We start from the raw sequence: 20,156 nt of genomic DNA, 5'->3' as shown, positions 1-20,156 counted from the left end.
GGTTTATATTCTTCGAAGACAGAATTATCACGTAATTACTTTTTGTCCCCTTAAAGCAGGACTTTTAGCTCTCTCTTCAATTTTAAACAGTTGTCCGCTTGGGTTGACGCTATTCCACTGAACATGTGTGGCTGTTGCTATTGCTTTCTGAATTTGTGTCACGGTCAATAAGAAAATCTTAAAGGCTGAACGGGACTCGCCATTTTATCTTGACGGCCTTGGATCATTACTCAACTTGTTGCTGTAGCAGGTTTGGCAACACCCAGGGTCTGTGAGAGATGTGGGTCGGTGTGTGCAGTGGTGGGACACCTGGACAAGCTGGGTGTGAGAAGCCAGGCTGTTTATGTGGCTCCAGGGACATGGCTGAGGTAGGCGGTCATCTGCAGGCAGACTTGGCCAGAACGTGGGGAATGTGTGGGCTCCACTCAATCATGGTGCCAGGTTCCTAAAGTTTGGAGCACACATGTGTCCAGACATTTGGAGAAGAGGAAATAAGAGAAAGCAAAGAATCTTGAAGACTCTCGAGGAAAACAAAAAGGGTGCGATGGTGTGATGATGAGAATTTCTAGTCCAGAGGAACACCACGGAAAACCACAGTAAGTAATGGCATATACATAAAATACAGTAACGCTCTGCCCAGTAAAGCCTGGGACTCTACCCCATGGGAAATAATTAAAGACAGTAAGTCAGTCACTAACTCTTTCAAAGCAAGAGCTCATAAAATTACACGATTTAAGTCACCAGAATTTTAAAAATTCTTTGAACTTGACTGAAAATATCCATTGTAAACCTCCATTACCAAAGCAATTAAATGTATCAATTTTAAGTTCTTTCAATAACCCATTTACAATTGCTTTAAGATGAATGGATATAATTTTCCTCAAGATGAATCATTTGTTCTTTTTCTAAAGAATCCACTGAAATTGTAATTAAAATCGGATTGTCATTTAGAGTTTCTTAATGGAAATGAAGTAATTAAAATTAAATTAACATAATAGAAAGGAGCCAATTGATTTCCCATAAATTCTTCTGTCAGCAGCACCTACAGGTGAGGCCCCCTTATTCAGCTCAGGCTGCCATCACAAAACACCCCCACTGGGGGCACGAATGACAGACATTTACTGCTCAGGCTCTGGGGGGGGGACCTGCAAGGCCCCCAGCTCTGCCTCACACTCTGTGTGCACATCAGGAACCCGCTCTAGCACCGCTGCCCAACAGCTCGTCTGCCTAAGTCACACCGAGGCAGCACGCAGTCCCCGTGCCACAGGGACTTCCTTCAACAGGCAACTGCGTGCGGAGGTGCTTGGCGGCGGTCAGTAAAGTTGTGTGGAAATTGCAGTGGGGCCTTTGAGAACATTCTGAATTTGTAAATTAATTACTTTAAATTAACATATATGTGCACACACATATATTTATATTTATACGCACACGTACACACACCTTGGGAGCATTTTTTGAACAGCACAGACACAGAAAATAGCTTGACTATGAAAGGCGGACAGAAAACCTACTTTCTTTCTACTTTAAACCAAGAATATTTTGGTTCCTAAAACAAAAACAAATCAATAAATGATATCAGTATCAATACATACACATAGGACTATGTATATGAAATCTATATTGTATATTAGAATCTTTATACATAATTACTCTATATTTTATGTATATAAAGCCAAATTATTAAAAATGTGCAGTCTTATTTTTATTCACAAAGAATACAGAAGAACTGAATAAAATGGTGATTCTATTTTTAATCAACTTATTATTCATTGAGCCTTTATTTCCTTAATTTAATGCTATTATTGAGTTAACTTTTAAGATTCAATTAAATTCAGAGAATAGTTTTAGTTTTTAATTTTTTTCAGAAATTTTAAATCAAGGGGGCGCCGGGGTGGCTCGGTCAGTTAAGCCTCCCACTCCGGCTCAGGTCATGACCTCACGGTTCCTGGGTTCGAGGCCCATGTCGGGCTCTGTGCTGACAGCTCAGAGCCTGGAGCCTGCTTCTGATTCTGTATGTCCCTCTCTCTCTCTGCCCCCCTCCACTCATGCTCTGTCTCTCTGTCTCTAAAAAATAAACGTTTAAAAAATTAAATAAATAAAGAATTAAACAAAATTAAAGAAAAAGACATTTTAAACCAAAAATTAGTGAAAGAAATGGAAACAGACTAGTCAGCAGAGGGAAATAATGTTTAGATATTATTTCTAGTACCTTAAATAAATAATTAGGTTGAAAGAGCCCTACGGTGAATAAATGCAAATAAAATGATCATTTGTCTTTCATTTACGAGTGAACTGATAAAGAGAAAAATAGTTCTTAGTTCAGGTGTTCGCTAGAAATTCTATTTGAGATGTTTACTGGATAAAAACAAAATAGCGTGCTCGTAATTCAGTTGACTTTCTTCTGATGTCACTTGTGATCTATGGAATGGATGTGCAGTTATTGGATTTGCAGCTCTGAATCGATCACTCTTATTTCTGGGATTTTAAAAGAAGGAATGTAGGCACAGAGCATTAATGAGTCCAAATGTTGAGATAAACAGAGGAGCTTTGGAGGGAAGCAAGCTTTCTTTGTTTGACGGGCATCTGTTGAACAAGGCACACGGCTGGGCTTCAGGGTCCGGCGGCCCCCACCGTCAGAGAGGTCAGCGTCACGGGAGCGACTTCCACAGACTGCCTCCGTTACCACGGCGGGGCCCCTCCACCAGCGGGCGACCGGGTAGAGACAGCTCACGCGTCAGTTCAGAAAGACGGGGGTGAGTCGGCCGGACAGGAAAGCAGGGGGAGCGCAGCCACGCGAGGGGCGGCAGGGACGCAGACACAGCGCGAGGGCCCGGGGGCCACGGCCGGCACGGGCTCGCCCGCTGCTGCCGCCGTGCGTGGGTGAGGCGTGCAGGGCAGTGGGGATCTGGCCGGCCCGTGGGTGCCACCAGGAGTCACGGCCGGGGGCACAGTGACAGGTCCTCCTGCGGGGCCGCTGATTGGGCCTGGACTTGGACAGACCCCTCGGGGAGCTGGTCCTGCGGCCTGGGAGCGGCTCCCCGGGCCCGACAGACACGGCGGGCGGAGAGCCCGGCCTAAGCCCAAGGTGGGGCACAGAACCTTCAAAACGGGCAGCTGACTAGATGTGGAGGAACAGCAGGAGTCCCGGTGCCTCGAGGGCCAGCGGGGGTCTCGGCCACCGGACGTACCCTGTGTACCTAAAGGAACTTTGCCGCCTGGGCAGGAGGGAGATCCCGGAGACACCAGGCAAAGCACAAGAGGCTACATGAGGGAAGGGCACACCCAGGGCCCTGTGTGCGGTGACAGTGCAGGCCGGTGGTCACCAGTCTGGTTTCAGGTGCCCTGTGTTCGAACGCTGGAGGCGCGTGACTGTGAGCCAAGGTCCTAGACCCTCAGTGTCCCCTCTGTACACTGGATGTGACGGTAACGTTACTTCATTAATTCTTGGCAATTAAATGAGTGGACACTAGTAAAGAGCTTAGAGCGGTGCAGGCTCTGGAACTAGGGATCAATGGATGTTCACTATCAGCTCTTATTTTATATTTTAGGCAATGACGTCAAAACCCGGACAACTGGAGTAACGGCGTAAAGACAATGAACCTAACTGAAACAGACTGACAGCAAACAGAACGCCGTGATCAGCAGAGTACTTAATGTTACCCGTGTGGGACAAAGCTTTGGTTTCACTGTGTTGGGAGTTCTTCCAGATCTTACACCACCTTGTCAGAAACTGTCCACGTGGGAAACACGGATTCTAGGCAACTCTGAGAATTCCTAGGATCATCGACAAAATACTGCATCTCTTGTGCTTCAGACAGTGTTCAAAACTGGCCTCCCAGTCTCAAATAAAAGTCATAACCAAAACAGAGAACGACTATTTTAGGGAAAAGCCAGATGATAGACATTTACACATATGTGCCCTGGTGAGAAAGAAAGGTGACTGGATTCATGTTTACTTGCATAATTTTTTTTTTTTTTTAATGAAATCCTGACTGTGAGAACATCATTAGAACACAAACGGACTGTATTACCAGTTGAATCCGTTTCCCTAGACCGTGCAGATAACTGAAGAGATTCTCTGCCATGGGAAAGAACTGGGTTCTCCTACGCTAACAATGTAGCATTTCTATGGGTCATGGAATCTTATTTCCACAACTTAGCCACCCGCCTGTCCCATGAACTAGAAGGACCAGGGCCCACGGCTACGCTGGGTGGCCGTCAGTCTCCAGATGAGTGTCCTAATGCCGTGTCCCTAGGCGGTTTTCTGTAACTAGAAGAACAGACTTTAGACCCTTCAGATGCGAGCCACACACTGAGTGACAGGCGCCAGCACTGGCTCTGGGTGACCCCAGAGCTGACTGGACCCCAGAAGACGGGGGTGGGTGGGTGGGGGGGTTCTGCACTATGCCTCCTGCACCCACAACTCCACTCACTCCGCTCCTGCGTTGTGGCGGCTCGGTCCCCAGATTAGCCTCAACCCTGCTGAGCCCGCATCCTAATCCTGTCATCTTGGAAAGGACCCCGTGAAGACCCCTGTTCCTCCGTGGAAGGCACTCTCGAATCTCCCCAGAACACACTGACAAGGCTGCTTGAGCATAGAAATTTCTAGACTTTCCACAGGACTCGCCGCCATCATCCAATCAGAGCGCCACGTGGCCACGTTGACAAGGAAGCTAGTATTTTAACTCCTGCACCAGGAGGCCCTCGCTGCTTTCAAGCAGCAGAACGTCACCAGCTGTGAACTCTGGCCTTTACTCTTCCTTTTGTTCCGGGTTAATTCTACCGTGTATTTTTCCCTTCACAGATGTGCTTGGCATGTGCTTTAGATCTCCCCGCGCTGGGTCGTAAGAATGAGGGCCGAAGGGGGCTGACTTTGCAGGCGGGGTCAGTGCACTCACAGGGGCTCACGCCCAGGCTGGCGGGGCGCCCCCCGCCCCGCGCCCCCCGCCCCCCGCCCGGCCCTGCGCCCGGACTGCGCCGCGCCCTGCCCCCCCCGCCCCCCGGGTGAATGAAATGAAAGCGTGTGACCACCTACCCACACACCTTGGCAGAGGTGCGCTCCACACGCGGCGGCCCCCGCCCAGGCACGTCAGCTCGGTGGCGCCCTCCAGGCGGTACCCCGGGAAGCAGGAGAACGTCAGCGCGTCCCCGACTCCGAAGCGGAAGCCGATTCTGCGGCTGAAGGCGGGGACGCCGGGGTCGTCGCACGGCTCCAGATCGTATTCTGAGACACGGGGAGGCAGAGAGCGTGTGGGAACTTGGGAAAACACGCGGACGTGTGCAGCGAGAATTGGAAACAAAGGGCTGTTACTTATAAACCTCACGCGTGCTGCTTCAACCTGCCCCGGCACGGTCACGTGCGCCTGTCTTCCGCGTACCGGGGGCTGGTTCGTGGTGAGCGCGTGAGTGCTAGTAGTTTCTAAATGGATGTGTGACATTAAAATAAGGTGACCCAGTTTACAACTGGGACTTAACCGTAGGAGGCAGTTTTACCGCTAAAGGTAAGGGTGCTTGGGGAATCCAGCCCTCCCAACTGAGCATCCATGACCCGGGCACAGAGCGGGTCGCGCACAGCTGGGTGTGACTCTGCAGCGCCTTCCCCGCTGGCATCTGCAGACACTCCTGCGGCTTGGGCGGGAGATGTCGCTTCAACAAAACCTCCCACAGAAGACAGAAGGAAGCTGGGCCGCCAGGAGAGGGGGCAGAGAGAAACGCATATTGATTTGGCGCAAACATCTGAAAGGTCCCCAGAAGGGAGAACACTTCGTTTGCATATAAACTTGCTACTTATTTGGACACTTAAAAAATAAACTCCATTGTATTAGTGTCACTGGCAATGGTTCGCAGCCGGGTTTCAAGGCAATTTCCTGCAAATGAAATTATTCTTTAGCGCGTCTAAGACTGAGCTTACGGTGTAGCGTGGGCTTTGCAGTGCAAGGTGTGTTTTCTCCGTGACTGTCTGAGCCTGTGTGTGACACAGTCTAGGTTAGGTGAGTCCTGCAAAGTTTACAAATCCCTTTCCGTCGGCTGTGGGCAAACAGATTGGTCCATGTGTTCAAAAACTGTGACCACCCTGATTTTTAACATTTAAAAATATTTTAAAATGGCCCCAAAGTGCTGCCAAGACCCAGGAGAGTGTGTTTTGTCTCTCCCTTGCCGCCTGCCCGCCTGCTTGCTGAAGGAGGTTGTGCAAGAAGAAACTCAGCCCTTCTGAGTTGGGTTCTGGCCTTTGCCAATCAGAAGGCTTACTGTTCAGCTCCGTGCTGGGAGCGACAGAATTGAGAAACAGATGGCACAGAATGGGTGGGATGACAGGCTTCTGAGAAGTATCTAGGGAAGCACCCTACAGATGTGAACCACTGCCACATTCTTCCTTTGGAATGTTCTAGTTAACTGCATGTTGGATCTCATGGAAGTAAGAATAAAGACAGTAACATTCTCATGGTGCCCTGATTGAGACCCACCAGGAAAGAAGTTGCAGAGGAATTAGGCATAAGTGTTGGGAAGATTTAAGTCTTTGTTCCACAGAACAGCCAAATTTCATGATTACCCCTGATTACGGCAAGTTTCCAAGAAACCAAGTTGTCTGAGTTCATCCCAAAGAGCTCCACTAATGCAATGAAATGCCACGAAAAATCAACAAAGTCAGGTAAAGATAAATGGCATTGGTTACAATTATAGGGAGTATAAAATAGTTCAGAGCATCTTAAAATCCCTAAGAAATCTTTTCCTTTAAGACCTCTGATTCAATGTGTATACTGCTAAGTAGCATGTGATGCTGAGTGATTATTAACTCCCTACTGTGTGGAAGACACAGGAATACGCCTGCTGCCGATGTGAAGGCCGAAGGCACAGAAACTCTTTTCCTAGGAGTTTTAGCGTTAGAACAGGAGATAAGATAAATACTCAAATACTGTGACACAGAATCTCATGGGTGACATCAGAAGTTGTTAAGGAATTTAAGGGAGGTCCAAGGTGGAAGAACTCACTCCTGATCATGGGCTCAGGAAGTACCTCAGGAAAACAGCATTAGCTCTGGGCTGGGGGGCAAAGAGGAGACGCAAACTCCTTTCCAAAGCATCAGACACAGAACTGCAGCCTAACACCCTGTGTCCACCCATCACCCATCGGGACCTTTGAGCACAAGCGCCCTCCTGCGGGCGGGGGCTGACCTGTGTTCGTGCAGGGGCCCGACCATCACATGGTCCCTGAACATGGCTTACGTGATTACACGCATCTTGCGAATGCTTGGCTAATTTTTAAGTGTGTGTGCTTTTTCCTTGTCTACAAAACCACAGTGGCGCCCTTTACAGCACCGTGCGTATTAAACGCTGTAAGCTGGGAAAACCACGGAAACTGTCAAGAATACCATGTAGGCGCTGTCACAAAAATACAAACGTTACACAAGTTGGGGCGTGGCTTTCTCTCTGTTCATAACTGCATCAAAGTAAGTGAGAAATCATCCTCAGCTATGTGTGTTCATGTTTTTGTTTGTTTTATTCTTTCTTTCACTGTAGATGAGGTTTGTGAGCCCAGTACTGGCACAAACCGGATAATCAGATGAAAGCTTCTCCTGACAATGCCTCTCAATAAGGACACTTTCCTCAGAGACTGTGATAGAACCGATGAGAAGTGAGTGAGAGGGGCTTTTAGGGAGAACTTAGTGATATGAGCAATTTTTCGGGGATGGGAATTTGCAAAGCACCACATTGTGGAGGCTGGCACATGTCCTCGCCTCTTTCTTCAAGGGGCTCAGCCCCCTCCGCCCACCAGCTAATGCTTACCCCTGCTCAGACCCTCACCTGTGATCACACACGTGTACATGCACACACATATGCTCACACACACAGTCCTATTACTGCCAGAGAAGAGGAACGGTGGGAGAGAAAAACATACCTGAAAATGTGATGTTGAAGCCCTCGTAGGAAATGGAAAAGTCTGAAATGAACCGAAGCTGGGCGGTGAAGTTTCCAAATAAACCTGCCTTGATAGTGTGAGGCAACACGGACCCAGTGAGTCTGGCCACAGGCTCGGTGAAACTCCCGTCCTCTGTGACCAGTAAGTAGTCGTGGGAGCTTTCAAGGTGGAAGGTGTGGAAGATCATCTGAACTCCTGAGAAGCAGAATAAGAGAGAGAGAGAGGGAAGGGGTTGGGGGTTCGGGGTTGGGGGAGGGAGAGATATCCGAGTTAACAGTTAAGGAAAAATCATTTCTTCTGGGCTGAGAGACATCAAACTCTTGAATCAAAATAAAACTAGGCAAACTTCACTTTGAACAGCTACCATATGTTTGCACATATATGAGGATCAGGAGGAACTTAACAGAGGACCGTGGGGGAGAAGAAGGGGGTATATAGGGGGGAGAGGGAGGGAGGCAAACCATGAGAGACTCTTGAATGCTGAGAACAAACTGAGGGCTGATGAGGTGGGGGGGAAGGGAAGGGGGGTAATGGGCACGGAGGGGAGCACTTGTGGGGATGAGCACTGGGTGTTATATGGAAACCAACTTGACAATAAACTATTAAAAAAAGATTAAAAGCAAAAGAAAAAAAAGAAATTTCAAAGGAAAATACAGAGAATGGAGAGAAAGACTGTATTTAGAAATAAAAGAAGAGGGGACCAATGGTAAAAATACATGCTTAAGTACATGTAAGTATACGCACAGGTATAGATTAGACATGGGCTTCGGGGTACAGGTGCAGATAGAGACCCAAACACAGACATACACACAGACAGACAGGAATACAAATGCAACACGGTGGCATTTACAGTAAACTGCAGGTAGGAATGGTCACTTAGGAAAACATTTATCCCAGGGGAACGAAGGGCCGATAAGTTTTTCATTTATATTTAACAAATATCTTTTAACAAAATCTTAGGTTGGAGGGCTAGCCATATAAACTTAGGGCTGAGGGGAGAATTCATTGAAATTGTGGACTTATGTGCCTCTCATGCATCTGATCTCCCATTAACCATTCCGACAAAGTATTAATGGATTTCTATAGGAAAATGAGTAACATGAACTACAAATAGCTCCTTTTAAATAAAAAGACTCATTTGTACAATGACAAAACCTTGGTCACTCACAACTTGTTTCTGCTTTATTCTTAATTTCCTTCAAGGAGATTCTGAACACGCACATGAAACATGCCAGCATAGAATCATATAGGGTCCATCATCAACTATGTCAATTTAGCAGCAAGTGGGGTCCAAACTAAGTGTGTGTCTCCATGATGGTGATGTGATCAAAATTTCATATTATCTCCTTAAAAAAGTCAAGTTTTGTCATACGGAAGAGACCCAGGTACAGTCCCAAATACATTGTTCATGAGCTACATTTCTTGCACGAGTCACCAATTTTCCTGGCTTTTAGTATAGTTATCTAAAAAATGAGGGGAATGAAATCTGCCCCATAGGTCATCACTGGACAGTGTGAAGATAAATGATTTATGATGCATAATAATACCAAGTAAACTCGGAAAAGAAGGCAAGCACAAAACCCATCCTAGGTGTACCACGGAAATGAAAAGTATAGGTAATTTGCTTCCTCTGACTGAATCCCTGTTCGTGTTTTCTGTTTCTTGCCACCACACCTCCTGCCCAAGTATACATTCTTCCGCATAAATCCAAGTTACCCAACAGACAGCAGCTCAGGGAATCTACTCTTACTGTAGCCTCAATCATTCTAGACCATTTTTCTTCTAAAATCGTATAAAACATCAGAATTAACAGTTAAAATATATATAAAGAAATTAGCTTACTTGCTCACACATGCATACGTTTTTCTAAATACTCTGCACATAAAAATCCATGTGATGTTCTTACCCTTTCCGTGAGATACTTCAATGGTCCATGTGCAGTTCAGGGAGTTGGGGTAAAAATCCGGAAACCCAGGAGAAAGGACCGTTCCACTCTGCCCGTGGACGTAGCCTCCACAGAGGGCTTAAAATAATAAGGGGATATTTACTGTTGTAGTAACGTTCTGCGATGCTTGCTGGAATAAAATACTTTTAAAGTGACATTTACTTTGTGCAGGACTAAAAGTGTGTTAAATATCACCTCTATGGAAAATAAAGCTGAAACTTTACTTTACTTGTAATTATAATATGGTGTAGAAAGATGTCCTAAACAGTAAAAAAACCCAGAAAAATTACACAGAGTAAGGTGTATCTGTGAGAGTGGAATTTTGTGTTGTGACCTGCCTGGGCCGTGGGATCCCCAGATATGTGTTGAAGGTTGTTCTGGGTGTATTTGTGAGGATGTTTCTGGATGAGATTCACATTTCAATAGGTGGCCGGAACAAAGCCCACTGTCCTCCCTAATGTGGTGGGCCTTACCCAATCAGTGGATGGCATGAATCGAACAAAAGCGTGACTCTTCCACAAATAAGATGAAACTTCCTTTGTCTGCCTTTGAACAGCTAATCTCATAATTCCCCGCCCCCCATCCCCCATCTTTGGACTTGAGTTGAAACGCTGGGTCTTTCTGAGTCTCAAGCCTAGAATTCACACCACCAACTCTCCTTTGTTTCCGGCTTGTCCACTGCAGGCCCTGGGACCAGGCAGCTTCCACAAGAGGTGAGCCAACGCCTTACAGTAAATCTCGCTCCTTCCCTCCCCCTCCCTCTCTTTCTCTCTCTAGACACACACACACACACACACACACACACACACACACCCTACTCGTTCTGTTTCTCCAGATGACCCTGTCTTGCACAATTACAGCCTCAGAAATGTGCAGGTCTGCGTTTTTAAGCGTTGATGGTCCTGCAGCTCCTCAGTGGGTTAAGTCCTCAACGACAAGAGATGCCTGTGCAATGTGTCTTAGAGACTAACTTCTTTTAATCTTTTTCTTAAAATCTATATTATTTTAGAGACAGAGAGAGAGATCAAGTGCATGTGCACTTGTGGGAGGGGCAGAGAGAAGGAGAAACATAATCTGAAGCAGGTTCCACACCTGATGTGGGGCTCGATCCCACGACCCTGGGATCACGACCTGAGCTGAAATCAAGAGTCAGACGGTCAACTGACTGAGCCAATCAGGCGCCCCGAGACTCACTTTTGAGTAAAATAAAAGGTTATACGCAATCACGTGAATGAGAAAGTAGAGACATTGAGGGAATGGATGTAGTGGGGACGTTTCAGTCCCCAACCTGTCACCGTGCGCCCTCTATGCACACACGTAACCATGCTGTCTTCCTTGAACTTGGTAAGATTATCATTAACCAACCGATACCTGCAACAGCGGTTTCCAGTTAGAAAGAACATCCTGCATTGTGTCTCACAAAAAATAGTTCCATAAAGTGGTATCTGCAGAAGAACTAGCTAATGTGTGAAGATGCGATCTTCCTATCATGCTCACGCTTCGTGTGCTGTGAGGGAACAGATAATCTCTTCGATTATGCAAACCACATGGGAAGAGTAACATAAAAATCAGCAAAATAGAAACTTTTTGAGTTCTAGAGAATTTTAACGGTGTGAGATTTTCACATCTTAAAATTACATTGACTACATCTCCTTACGGAGTCGATTCATTCCACCAACAGCCAGACCCCGCCCTCAGCCCTGGAAACGAGGGACAAGCTGCCCTCAGGGAGAGAACGTGCCGCGGGGACGCGAAGGGCGGGCCGTGCGCGGGGTGGAAGGTGGGCAGCGCCGGGAAGAAAACGCAGACGGAGAGCAGGGCGGTCTCCGAGCTGCTGGGGCTGGGGCGCCGCGCCCGTGGCCCGTGAGGGGCCCTGCAGAGCCTGACGAGGGCTTGTGCGGAGAGACGGCGCAGGGACAGCGGCCGGGGGGGGGGGCCTGCGGGGGCCGTGCCCCGGGGGGGGGCCTGCGGGGGCCGTGCCCCGGGGGGGGGGCACCACCCGGAGGCGCCAGGCGGGCCCCGCAGCTGCCGCCGCGCTGGGCGCAGTGCGTGAGGCCGCAGGGTCCGGCGCGTAGGACGCGACGGCCCACGTCGAGGGAAGCGGCCGGAACCTCGCCGTGCTTTGAACCGCTGGGTTTCCCCATGAACGGGAGGTGGGCACCATGACCCAAAAACAAAGACTAAAAAGCCGGGATGATGACGGGTTTTAACCCCGCGTGTGAAGAACTGAAGGCGAGGCCGCCGTCGGGCTGTGGAGCAGCTCAGCTTCAGCCCCGACTGCCTCCCGCACGTCCGCGCGCAGCCGGGCGCTCAGGTCCCACCCAGGGGTGGCGCCCGAGCCCAGTCAAGAGCACCCGCGAGGGGCACGCGGCTCTGAAGGCCCCGGCCCCGCCGCTCCAGCGCCGGCCGCTGGGGAGGTGAGGGGCGCCCCCAGCGGAGGTGAGAACGCGGTGGCCACGGCGCGGGACGGCGCGGCCTGGAGCCCAGGAGCCACCTACCTACCTACCTTCTACGTGTCAGACTGGATCAGGGTGGGCCGGGACATCAGCCTCCCAAATGTTTATCAAGGATGTACCCATAACGGGTGGAAACCATTTGATGTAAAGTTGAGCTATCACATATCCAGTCATTTGTAGTAATCTTTTCCTTAAAATCTGCATGGCCTGCAGAAAACGGATAAAAATCATCTACATCCAGCTCCACGTAGACACGACCAAATCGATCAGTCTGCTTCACCCTCTGTCTTCGTGCCATCCAGGTAGATGGTTGATCATACCCTGGGAGGAGCTTGGGAGGAGACGCAACCGACCACCGACGTCTTCCAACCATTCAACACACAGCCCAGAAACCACAGACCAACACCTTCGAGCCGCCGTTTAGGAGCAGAGTAAGAAAGCAAGCTACAGATGAAGTAAATCTGCTCGTTTTGATTCACATTCGTGCAAAGGCAACATGTTCTAATCCATGCATTGTGAACATATTTCAAGAGAAATAATTGCATCCACAAAGCATACTTTTTTTTCTCCTTTTTATTTTCAAGGAAAGGAGATTTGACGTACAGAGAATCGCAGTGGGAATCCCACCTGAAGCGGAAGAGAATAAAGTAAGAGCTGCTTTCGTTTTTACTGCCCACATGGGCCTCCGCCGTGGCCGTTATCACCTGCAGACTCGTCTCCCGTCCCTTCAGAAGAGGCGCCGATACCACTGCCTATGATTTGAATGACAATAATCTGCTTCTTCCTACACTGCAGAGTCTTGTCTGGGTAGTTATAAAAAACAGTAAATTGTTACTTTTGCTATCCTTAGGGCTATAATTCCTTAAATTTTACTTTTTCTATTCATGTTCCCCACCCACCATCAGAAACCCAGAGATATTATACTGGAAACCTCTGGGGAAGAGTAAGATGCACAGAAACTAGGGAGACGGGAGAGATGCACATGTTCACCGTCTTTCCCAAACATGCCTCAAGGTCCACCTTTGGCTCTACCTTGGCCCATTCATCCGTCCAAACCTCCATCCAAAATGACTTAGGGACGAATGTACTGGTATTTTCCAAGCCCGCACAAGCAACACCAACAAAAGACTCTCCTTCCAAAGTTCACATTCTGGTGGGCAGGGTAAATAATTGATAAGAGGTGACTACGCAGGACTAGGAACAAATCTTAACGTGTTCTCGGGACTCCAGGCGGTCTAGGGAACTCGCGAGCAGCAGGCTGGTGGGGTTGTCCAGGGGTGGCCCCGTGTCCACCGCGCAGGCGCCCCGCCCAGGATGTGGACTGCTGAGCAGGGACATGAGGAGGGAGGGGGTATGGACGGTCTGAGTGGACCCTGTGTTCACACACTGCCCTGCCATAGGCTGTCGGCTCCCAGTGTGCTGGAGGGTCTTGGGGGTCTACTGGGGACCCCAGCAAAGCCCACAGCCCACCCTCGGACTCTGTAGGTGGTCACTTCCTGTCACCTCACCCTGGCCCTCAACGGCCGGACGCCGCCTGACGTCCTGGGATGCGTCCTGGTCTGCAGTCATTTCGTGGAGCCCAGCCCCCACTTCAGTGTTTACTGCCCCCGGCTGCTCTGCCTCGACCAGAGGCCGACCGGAGGGACCAGAGCTCACAGCTTCCACTCGGTCCCTGGAAAACACCCTGAGTTTCCACAGCACCCACTCCGAGGCTCTCAAATTCACGCTGGAAACACGGCTTCCTTCTTGGGCCACTGCTGCGTTTCCCACCGTCCGCTAAGGCTCTCAGAACACAACCTTCAGGGCCCTATCTTCACAGCAACATTCTGCTTCTTGCCTCTCACGCTACCTGAATCGGGCGCATTTCAGGTCTTCTTTGTCTCATTCACGTCCCAGCTCCTGCCCTCCCGTCTCCTCCTCAGAGAGGTTAACGTGCGAAAGCACACGGTATATACCACCTGATTCGGTTCTCTTTTCTTATTTCCCATTTTCCTTGTTTGCTTTCCACTACTAATAAAGTTCTATGTAAAGCAAAAACTTAATGGTGGGACATTCTATTTCCAATTATCCATGGTCTCTCCATATCCTATAGAGTTATTGATTTTATTCACTCATTCATTCATTCATTCATTCATTATTTATACTGAATCTTTTCCCCAAAATAAATCTTGTGTGGAAACCCTACCAGTGAAAGGGGGACTAATTTAGAGCTGCTCAGTTAAAGTGGGGGATATATTTCAAACCCTGCGATCATCCTCAGCTTCTCCTCAAAGAAAGCTGGAGTCCCAATCTGGGAACATGGCGCCCTGTGGCTTCAAATCCTGCCAACGGAGCCGGTCCATGCTCACAGGATGAGCGTGAAAGGGCTCTGAATGACCTTCAATCTTCCATCCATCCGCAGCAGACGACTTCCTGTCCTGGACGCCTCCACTTCCACACCTGGACTTGCAGCATCCCTTCACTTCCAATCCTTCCTCTTAACCATCCTCTTAAAGATGCACCTCGAATCCCACCTCCCAAGACTTCCAAGATTCCAAATTGTCACTACTATCTTTTTCATCTTTTTATTCTCAAACACTTAAACATTTTTTTAAAAAATGTTTATTTATTTTTGAAACAGGGAGAGACAGAGTACACGCAGGGAGAGGCAGAGAGAGAGGGAGACACAGAAACCAAAGCAGACTCCATGCTCTGAGCTATCAGCACAGAACCCGACATGGGGCTCTAACCCACGAACCACAAGATCATGACCTAAGTCAAAGTCTGACGCTTAACCGAATGAGCCACCAGGCGTCCCTCTCAAATACTTTTCCTGTGCCTAATAAAGTACTTCTTTCATTGGGTGATTTAAAAAATAAGTCTTCCCTTCACTACAAGATCATAAACTTTAAGCTGTGTGGCTGCAAACAGTAGTTTTCCAATATATGCTTGTGGAAGGAGTCCACAGTTTATAAAAGTATTTAATGAAGGAAGTTTTCCAAAGTTTTTCTTGCACTTGTCTTTCACCAAATAAAAAGGAGGCAGTTTACTTGAATGTTTACATTATCTCTTTAAAACTCAAGTACGCTGACACATAAATGGTAAAAGTGAAATGAAGCAAAATGCTACTCAGATGAGAGGGATACCGATAGAGTTTATCTTTTTTTCATGGTGATATAAAATACTGTAATTAATTCTGATTTCTTCTTCATTCTCAGAGCTATGAATTTTTAAAGGTTTAAATATCCTACTGATGTATATAATTTGTCACAATAACAACCCAGGGGGTTTAAGAGATTGCTTAAGATTTGAAAATGCAGCAAGAGCACTTCTTACGGTTAAATGAAAACAATCAACCATGACGAACTAAAACTCTTATAATCAAACTCTGAAATCTCCCAAGGTTTTCACATTTATCAACAGCCATTGATCATAAATATACTATTATCTGAAATATGTTACATATTTCTTAGAAGGGTTAAATTTCAAGTGTACACAAATTTAAGTGGGGAGAAAGTACAAGAGATAAAACGCATAAATGGAATGTACTTTACTTTCTATGGAAAAGGGCAAATATTCAGCGTCGTTTCTACAGCATGTCAGCTCCCTGCAGAGGCTCGAGGCCCTTCTCTGCCCACCCTCCCTCCGTTACTCTGAGATACTTTCCCACTGACCATCGTGTTCACGTTCCATTCACTCTGCCTCCCCAAACCTACAGGGACCTGCAGAATGTGCCAGGTCAGCCCCAGGCGAGTGCACTCATCTTTTCTGCCTCGGCACCTCTGCACGGGCTGGCCACTTGGGGAAACTGTACTCATCCCTGAAATCTGGGCTCATGTGCTGTGCTGTATTTTAGGTGAGTTCCTCAATGCCTATCACTATGGCCTTAAAGTAAAACTGAGGAGGAGGCCTGGGGGGCTCAGTCCGATGAGCGTACAACTTTTGACTTTGGCTCAGGTCATGATCTCATGGTTTGTTGAGTCTGAACCCCACATCAGGCAATGTGTTTTGAGGGCAGGGCCTGCTCTCTCTCTCCTTCCCTCTCTCTCTGCCTCTCCCCTGCTTATGTATGCTTTCTCTTTCAAAATAAATAAACTTTAAAAAATTTTTAAAAAGTACAACTGAGGAGGTTGTATTAAAAAGGAACACCTGGGTGGCTCAGTCGGTTAAGTGTCCAACTTAAATAATATGCGTATGATTTATGCATATGCTATAGTCTGAGTGTTGGGGTGTCCCCGTAATCCATGTTGGATCCCTAATGGCCAATGTGATGGTGTGAGGAGGTGGGGCCTCTGAGATGCGGGTACGTCATGAGGGCTGATGATCGCCTTACAGAAGGGGCCCCCAGAGCTCCCTCGGCCCTTGCTCCCTGGGATGGCATGCTGAGAACATGGTACCTGCGGCCTAACAGGGGCCTCACAAGAACTCGCTTGAACTTGGACCCCCATCAACCAGGACAGGGAGAAATACATGCCTGCTGTGTATAAGCCACCTAGTCTGGCTTCATTTTGTTTTGGCAGCCTGCATGGGGAAAGGCATGGTGCAACTGGCTATGCGGGATTTTAAGTTTTCAAGTGAAACTCTAGGATACTGCACATTAAGGAGAAACGGATGTTAGAAGAGTTAAGAATGCTGGTGACCTGGCATGATTCCAGAAGAATTCTGGTGAAGGCTGAGTGCATCCTGGTCTTGGAGGGGTGGATTTGCAGATGCAACATGAAGGGACACAGTGGGTGGGTGGGGCTACCTCATGGGCTCGGTCGAGGGGAAGAGGGGGAGATGGGGCTGGGTTGTGTGCTGGGCAGAGGAGAAAGTGATCGTGGTCAGATACTAAAATATTTCAACGAACTAAGTTACCACTGTTCAGTCAAGAATAGATGGGGAGTGTTGTTGTTCTCTCTTGAGAAGAATCCAAGTTAAAATCAAAATTACTGATCTCAGATGGGTCTGGATAAACGTCTGCTCTCACTCATACATCATGGCGGCCTTCTTTACCAAATCCAGACCCAGTGTCTAGTTAATCAGACCACTGTTGTGCATTTTCCTGTGCTGAACTGGCCACATTCACACCATGTTTAAAGCACAATCCATGACCTCAACTTTTTAATCTTCCCCGCACTGCCTGAAAAGCCTGCAGCTTCAACCTGAGGCCACGTGTTAGCAGCTACTCAACTCCTTCTTCCAGAAGGAAAGTAAAACAGAGAGCAAGTTCTATGTGCTCCGTTCCTAAATCCTATGTTCAGCTTTAGTCAAAAAATAAAAGGAAATTAGAATGATTATTAAATTTGCACAGTGGTACCCAATAAAGCCATGTGTTTGCCTATCAGGTAAATAAATGTTCCAATTTCAATTACAATTTCCATATACAATTATGTATATGTTTGCTTAGTGCAAATTTTGGATTTGCAAGTAAATATATTGACTGATGCTTAGTTGTGCGTGAGTAACAACAAAGTATTCTAAGTTTAGGCCTTTATCAGACTTAGTGTCTTGGTTATAATTATTGCCAATAAAGAACCCTGCTGTATAGTAAAAGTTTTTGCATACTATCTATGATATCCTCAGATTAAAAAAACATTTTGTTAGTCCAGCAGCTAGTATCCTTTGACACTGTTTAGTAATTGCTTGGGTAAATTTTATTTTTTTCATCATTAGGGTTCCAATTACAAAAATAAGACATATTAATAAAAATACATGTATCACCAAAAAAACACAGAGATAAAATGGAAAGTCTCTCCTCCCTCTCCGTACAGCTTGCCGACCTCCCAAAAGGAGAGCCTTAGTATTACGGTTTAGAATGCCTACTTTCAGCCATTTTCGACGTGTATACCATGAATGTGTCTCTACATGCACATGTGCGTATGTTCCCACTCACAACCTGCATTTTTCCTCCAGAAAAGGGTGTGTTGTGTCAGGCTCCCAGCAACAGGACAGAATGACCACGCACCTCCCTGACCCCACAGTGATCTGGAATAAATTGACCTTTCTGCTTTTTTGCCAATCAACAGGGTAGAAAAATATTTTTTGTGTATGTGTTTTCCTGAATCTCCGTCAGAGTGGACATATTTTAATGTGTTTAAGGGCCTCTTGTCTCCTTCTCTGAAGAGCCTATGTCCGTGTCTTCCTCATGGATCTGTCTCACGCATGGCACTGTCTTCCGCCCACCCAGTCCTATCATAAACTTATCTAGAATCACATTAAATGCAAAGACCAATTATTTTCTATAGTTTGACTTTTTCCTTAACTTATGTATAAAATAGAAATTTTAGGGGCGCCTGCATGGCTCAGTCAGTTGAGCGTCTGACTTCGGCTCAGGTCATGATCTCACGGTTCATGGGTTCGAGCCCCACTTCGGGCTCTGTGCTGACAGCTGGGAGCCTGGAGCCTGTTTCAGATTCTGTGTCTCCTTCTCTCTCTGCCCCTCCCAGACTCATGCTGTGTTTTTCTCTGTCTCAATAATAAACATTAAAATTTTTTAAAAAATAAATAAATAGAAATTTTAATTTGTATGTAGTGAAATCTGTCAATGGTTTCCATTATTGTGTCTAGATATCCAGTTTGAACAACATCACTTAGGAAATAAGTCATCCCTCCTCACGGACTTGGAAAAAATTTAGCAAATTAAGTTCTCATATAGGCATATAACCTATTTGTGTATTTTTGTACTGATTTCATATTTTCCTTTTTATCCATTTTTGGTATGCTTTGATCCCAGATAGAGTCCTTCTTTATCAGTCTTAAAAAAGTATATTCCTATTTGGAGGCTTTACTCTTCCAGATTAATTCACAACATATTTATAAATTTCTATTAAAAATCCAAATTAATTTTAATTTGATTGTATTGAACTTAAAATTTTATTTGTAGAAAATCTGTATATTTAATAAGTTTCATCCCTACCATCTAGAAATGTATTAGGTATTTCCCTGTGTTAGAATATTCTTTTGGATTCTACTATAAACTTCTCAATTCTTTTAAGATAAGCCTCCATGTCTCCTGTTAAATCTACTGAAAGTCTTAGGGTACACAGGTATTACACTTCTGACAAACTATCCTTTGTGGAAACCCACAGATTTATGTTTATCCTGCTTGTGGCCATCTACTAGCACTTACTGCCCAAAGTTGTTTGTCTGTTCTTTGTAATAGTTATAATTTATGCCATTTTCTTAAATTATTGCATGAGTTAGGATCTTCTGGATAATGGGAAGTAACATTTCTGATACTAAACAAGTTATTCTGTTCTCGACTTCCAGGGAGCTTTTTATAATAGTTTGCTACTAAGTGTGATGTGTTCTATAGGGAAGTTCATTCCTATTATGGTTTGCTCTAAGCCATAAATACAACCACATCATAACATTGTTGAAAAAATGTTGTGAATGGGAACAATATATTATATCTTCATAGAAATTATGTTATAATGTTGTTACACTCATGGCCAAAGGACACATCCTCTGTCTTTGCAAATGGTCACAAGCACATACATGTAAACACCCCTCACCCTCCCCATGGTGCTCTCAGCAAGAATGGTATAGGTTTGGAGACTTCCAGGAGCAGATCTTTGCAGGGAGGGGGAGTGGCTGCCCAGGAAACCACTTGGGGGTCTTTTAGGAAGGCAGTTCCTAGTCCTCCTGGGGAAAATGGTGAGAGCTTAGAGGGAACTGTGTAGACTTCAAGGTGGCTGCTCGAGGAAAACCAGGCCTGACGACGAAGAGCACACAGGCTCACCACCCTGTCTTCATGCCCCTTCAATAAGTGCCACGTGTAAGAGTGTGTGCATCACTGACCTGTTAAGTTTCAGTGTTCCGTGATCGTGTTGAAGCCTGGCCCATAATTTATTTATATTTACTTATTTATTTTAGTT

At 46.6% G+C, this 20,156-nt stretch overlaps 1 protein-coding gene across 1 annotated transcript in view; it reads right to left on the bottom strand.

Moving 5' to 3' along the window:
- The window catches only part of CSMD1 (CUB and Sushi multiple domains 1), a 467,695-nt gene that overhangs the window by 343,655 nt on the left and 103,884 nt on the right, over positions 1–20,156 (bottom strand). The window contains exons 12-14 of the mRNA XM_039255776.1: positions 9,824–9,940; positions 7,897–8,112; positions 5,036–5,224 (exon numbers count right to left, since the gene is read on the bottom strand). Coding sequence (XP_039111707.1) covers positions 5,036–5,224; positions 7,897–8,112; positions 9,824–9,940 — 522 coding nt within the window. The remainder of the gene's footprint in view (positions 1–5,035; positions 5,225–7,896; positions 8,113–9,823; positions 9,941–20,156) is intronic.

Source organism: Hyaena hyaena, unplaced genomic scaffold, assembly GCF_003009895.1.
Source record: "Hyaena hyaena isolate Hyena2069 unplaced genomic scaffold, ASM300989v1 scaffold_545, whole genome shotgun sequence".
NCBI lineage: Eukaryota > Metazoa > Chordata > Mammalia > Carnivora > Hyaenidae > Hyaena > Hyaena hyaena.
The sequence above is the reverse complement of the archived record's forward strand: the minus strand, read 5'-3'. Positions and strand labels throughout refer to the sequence as shown.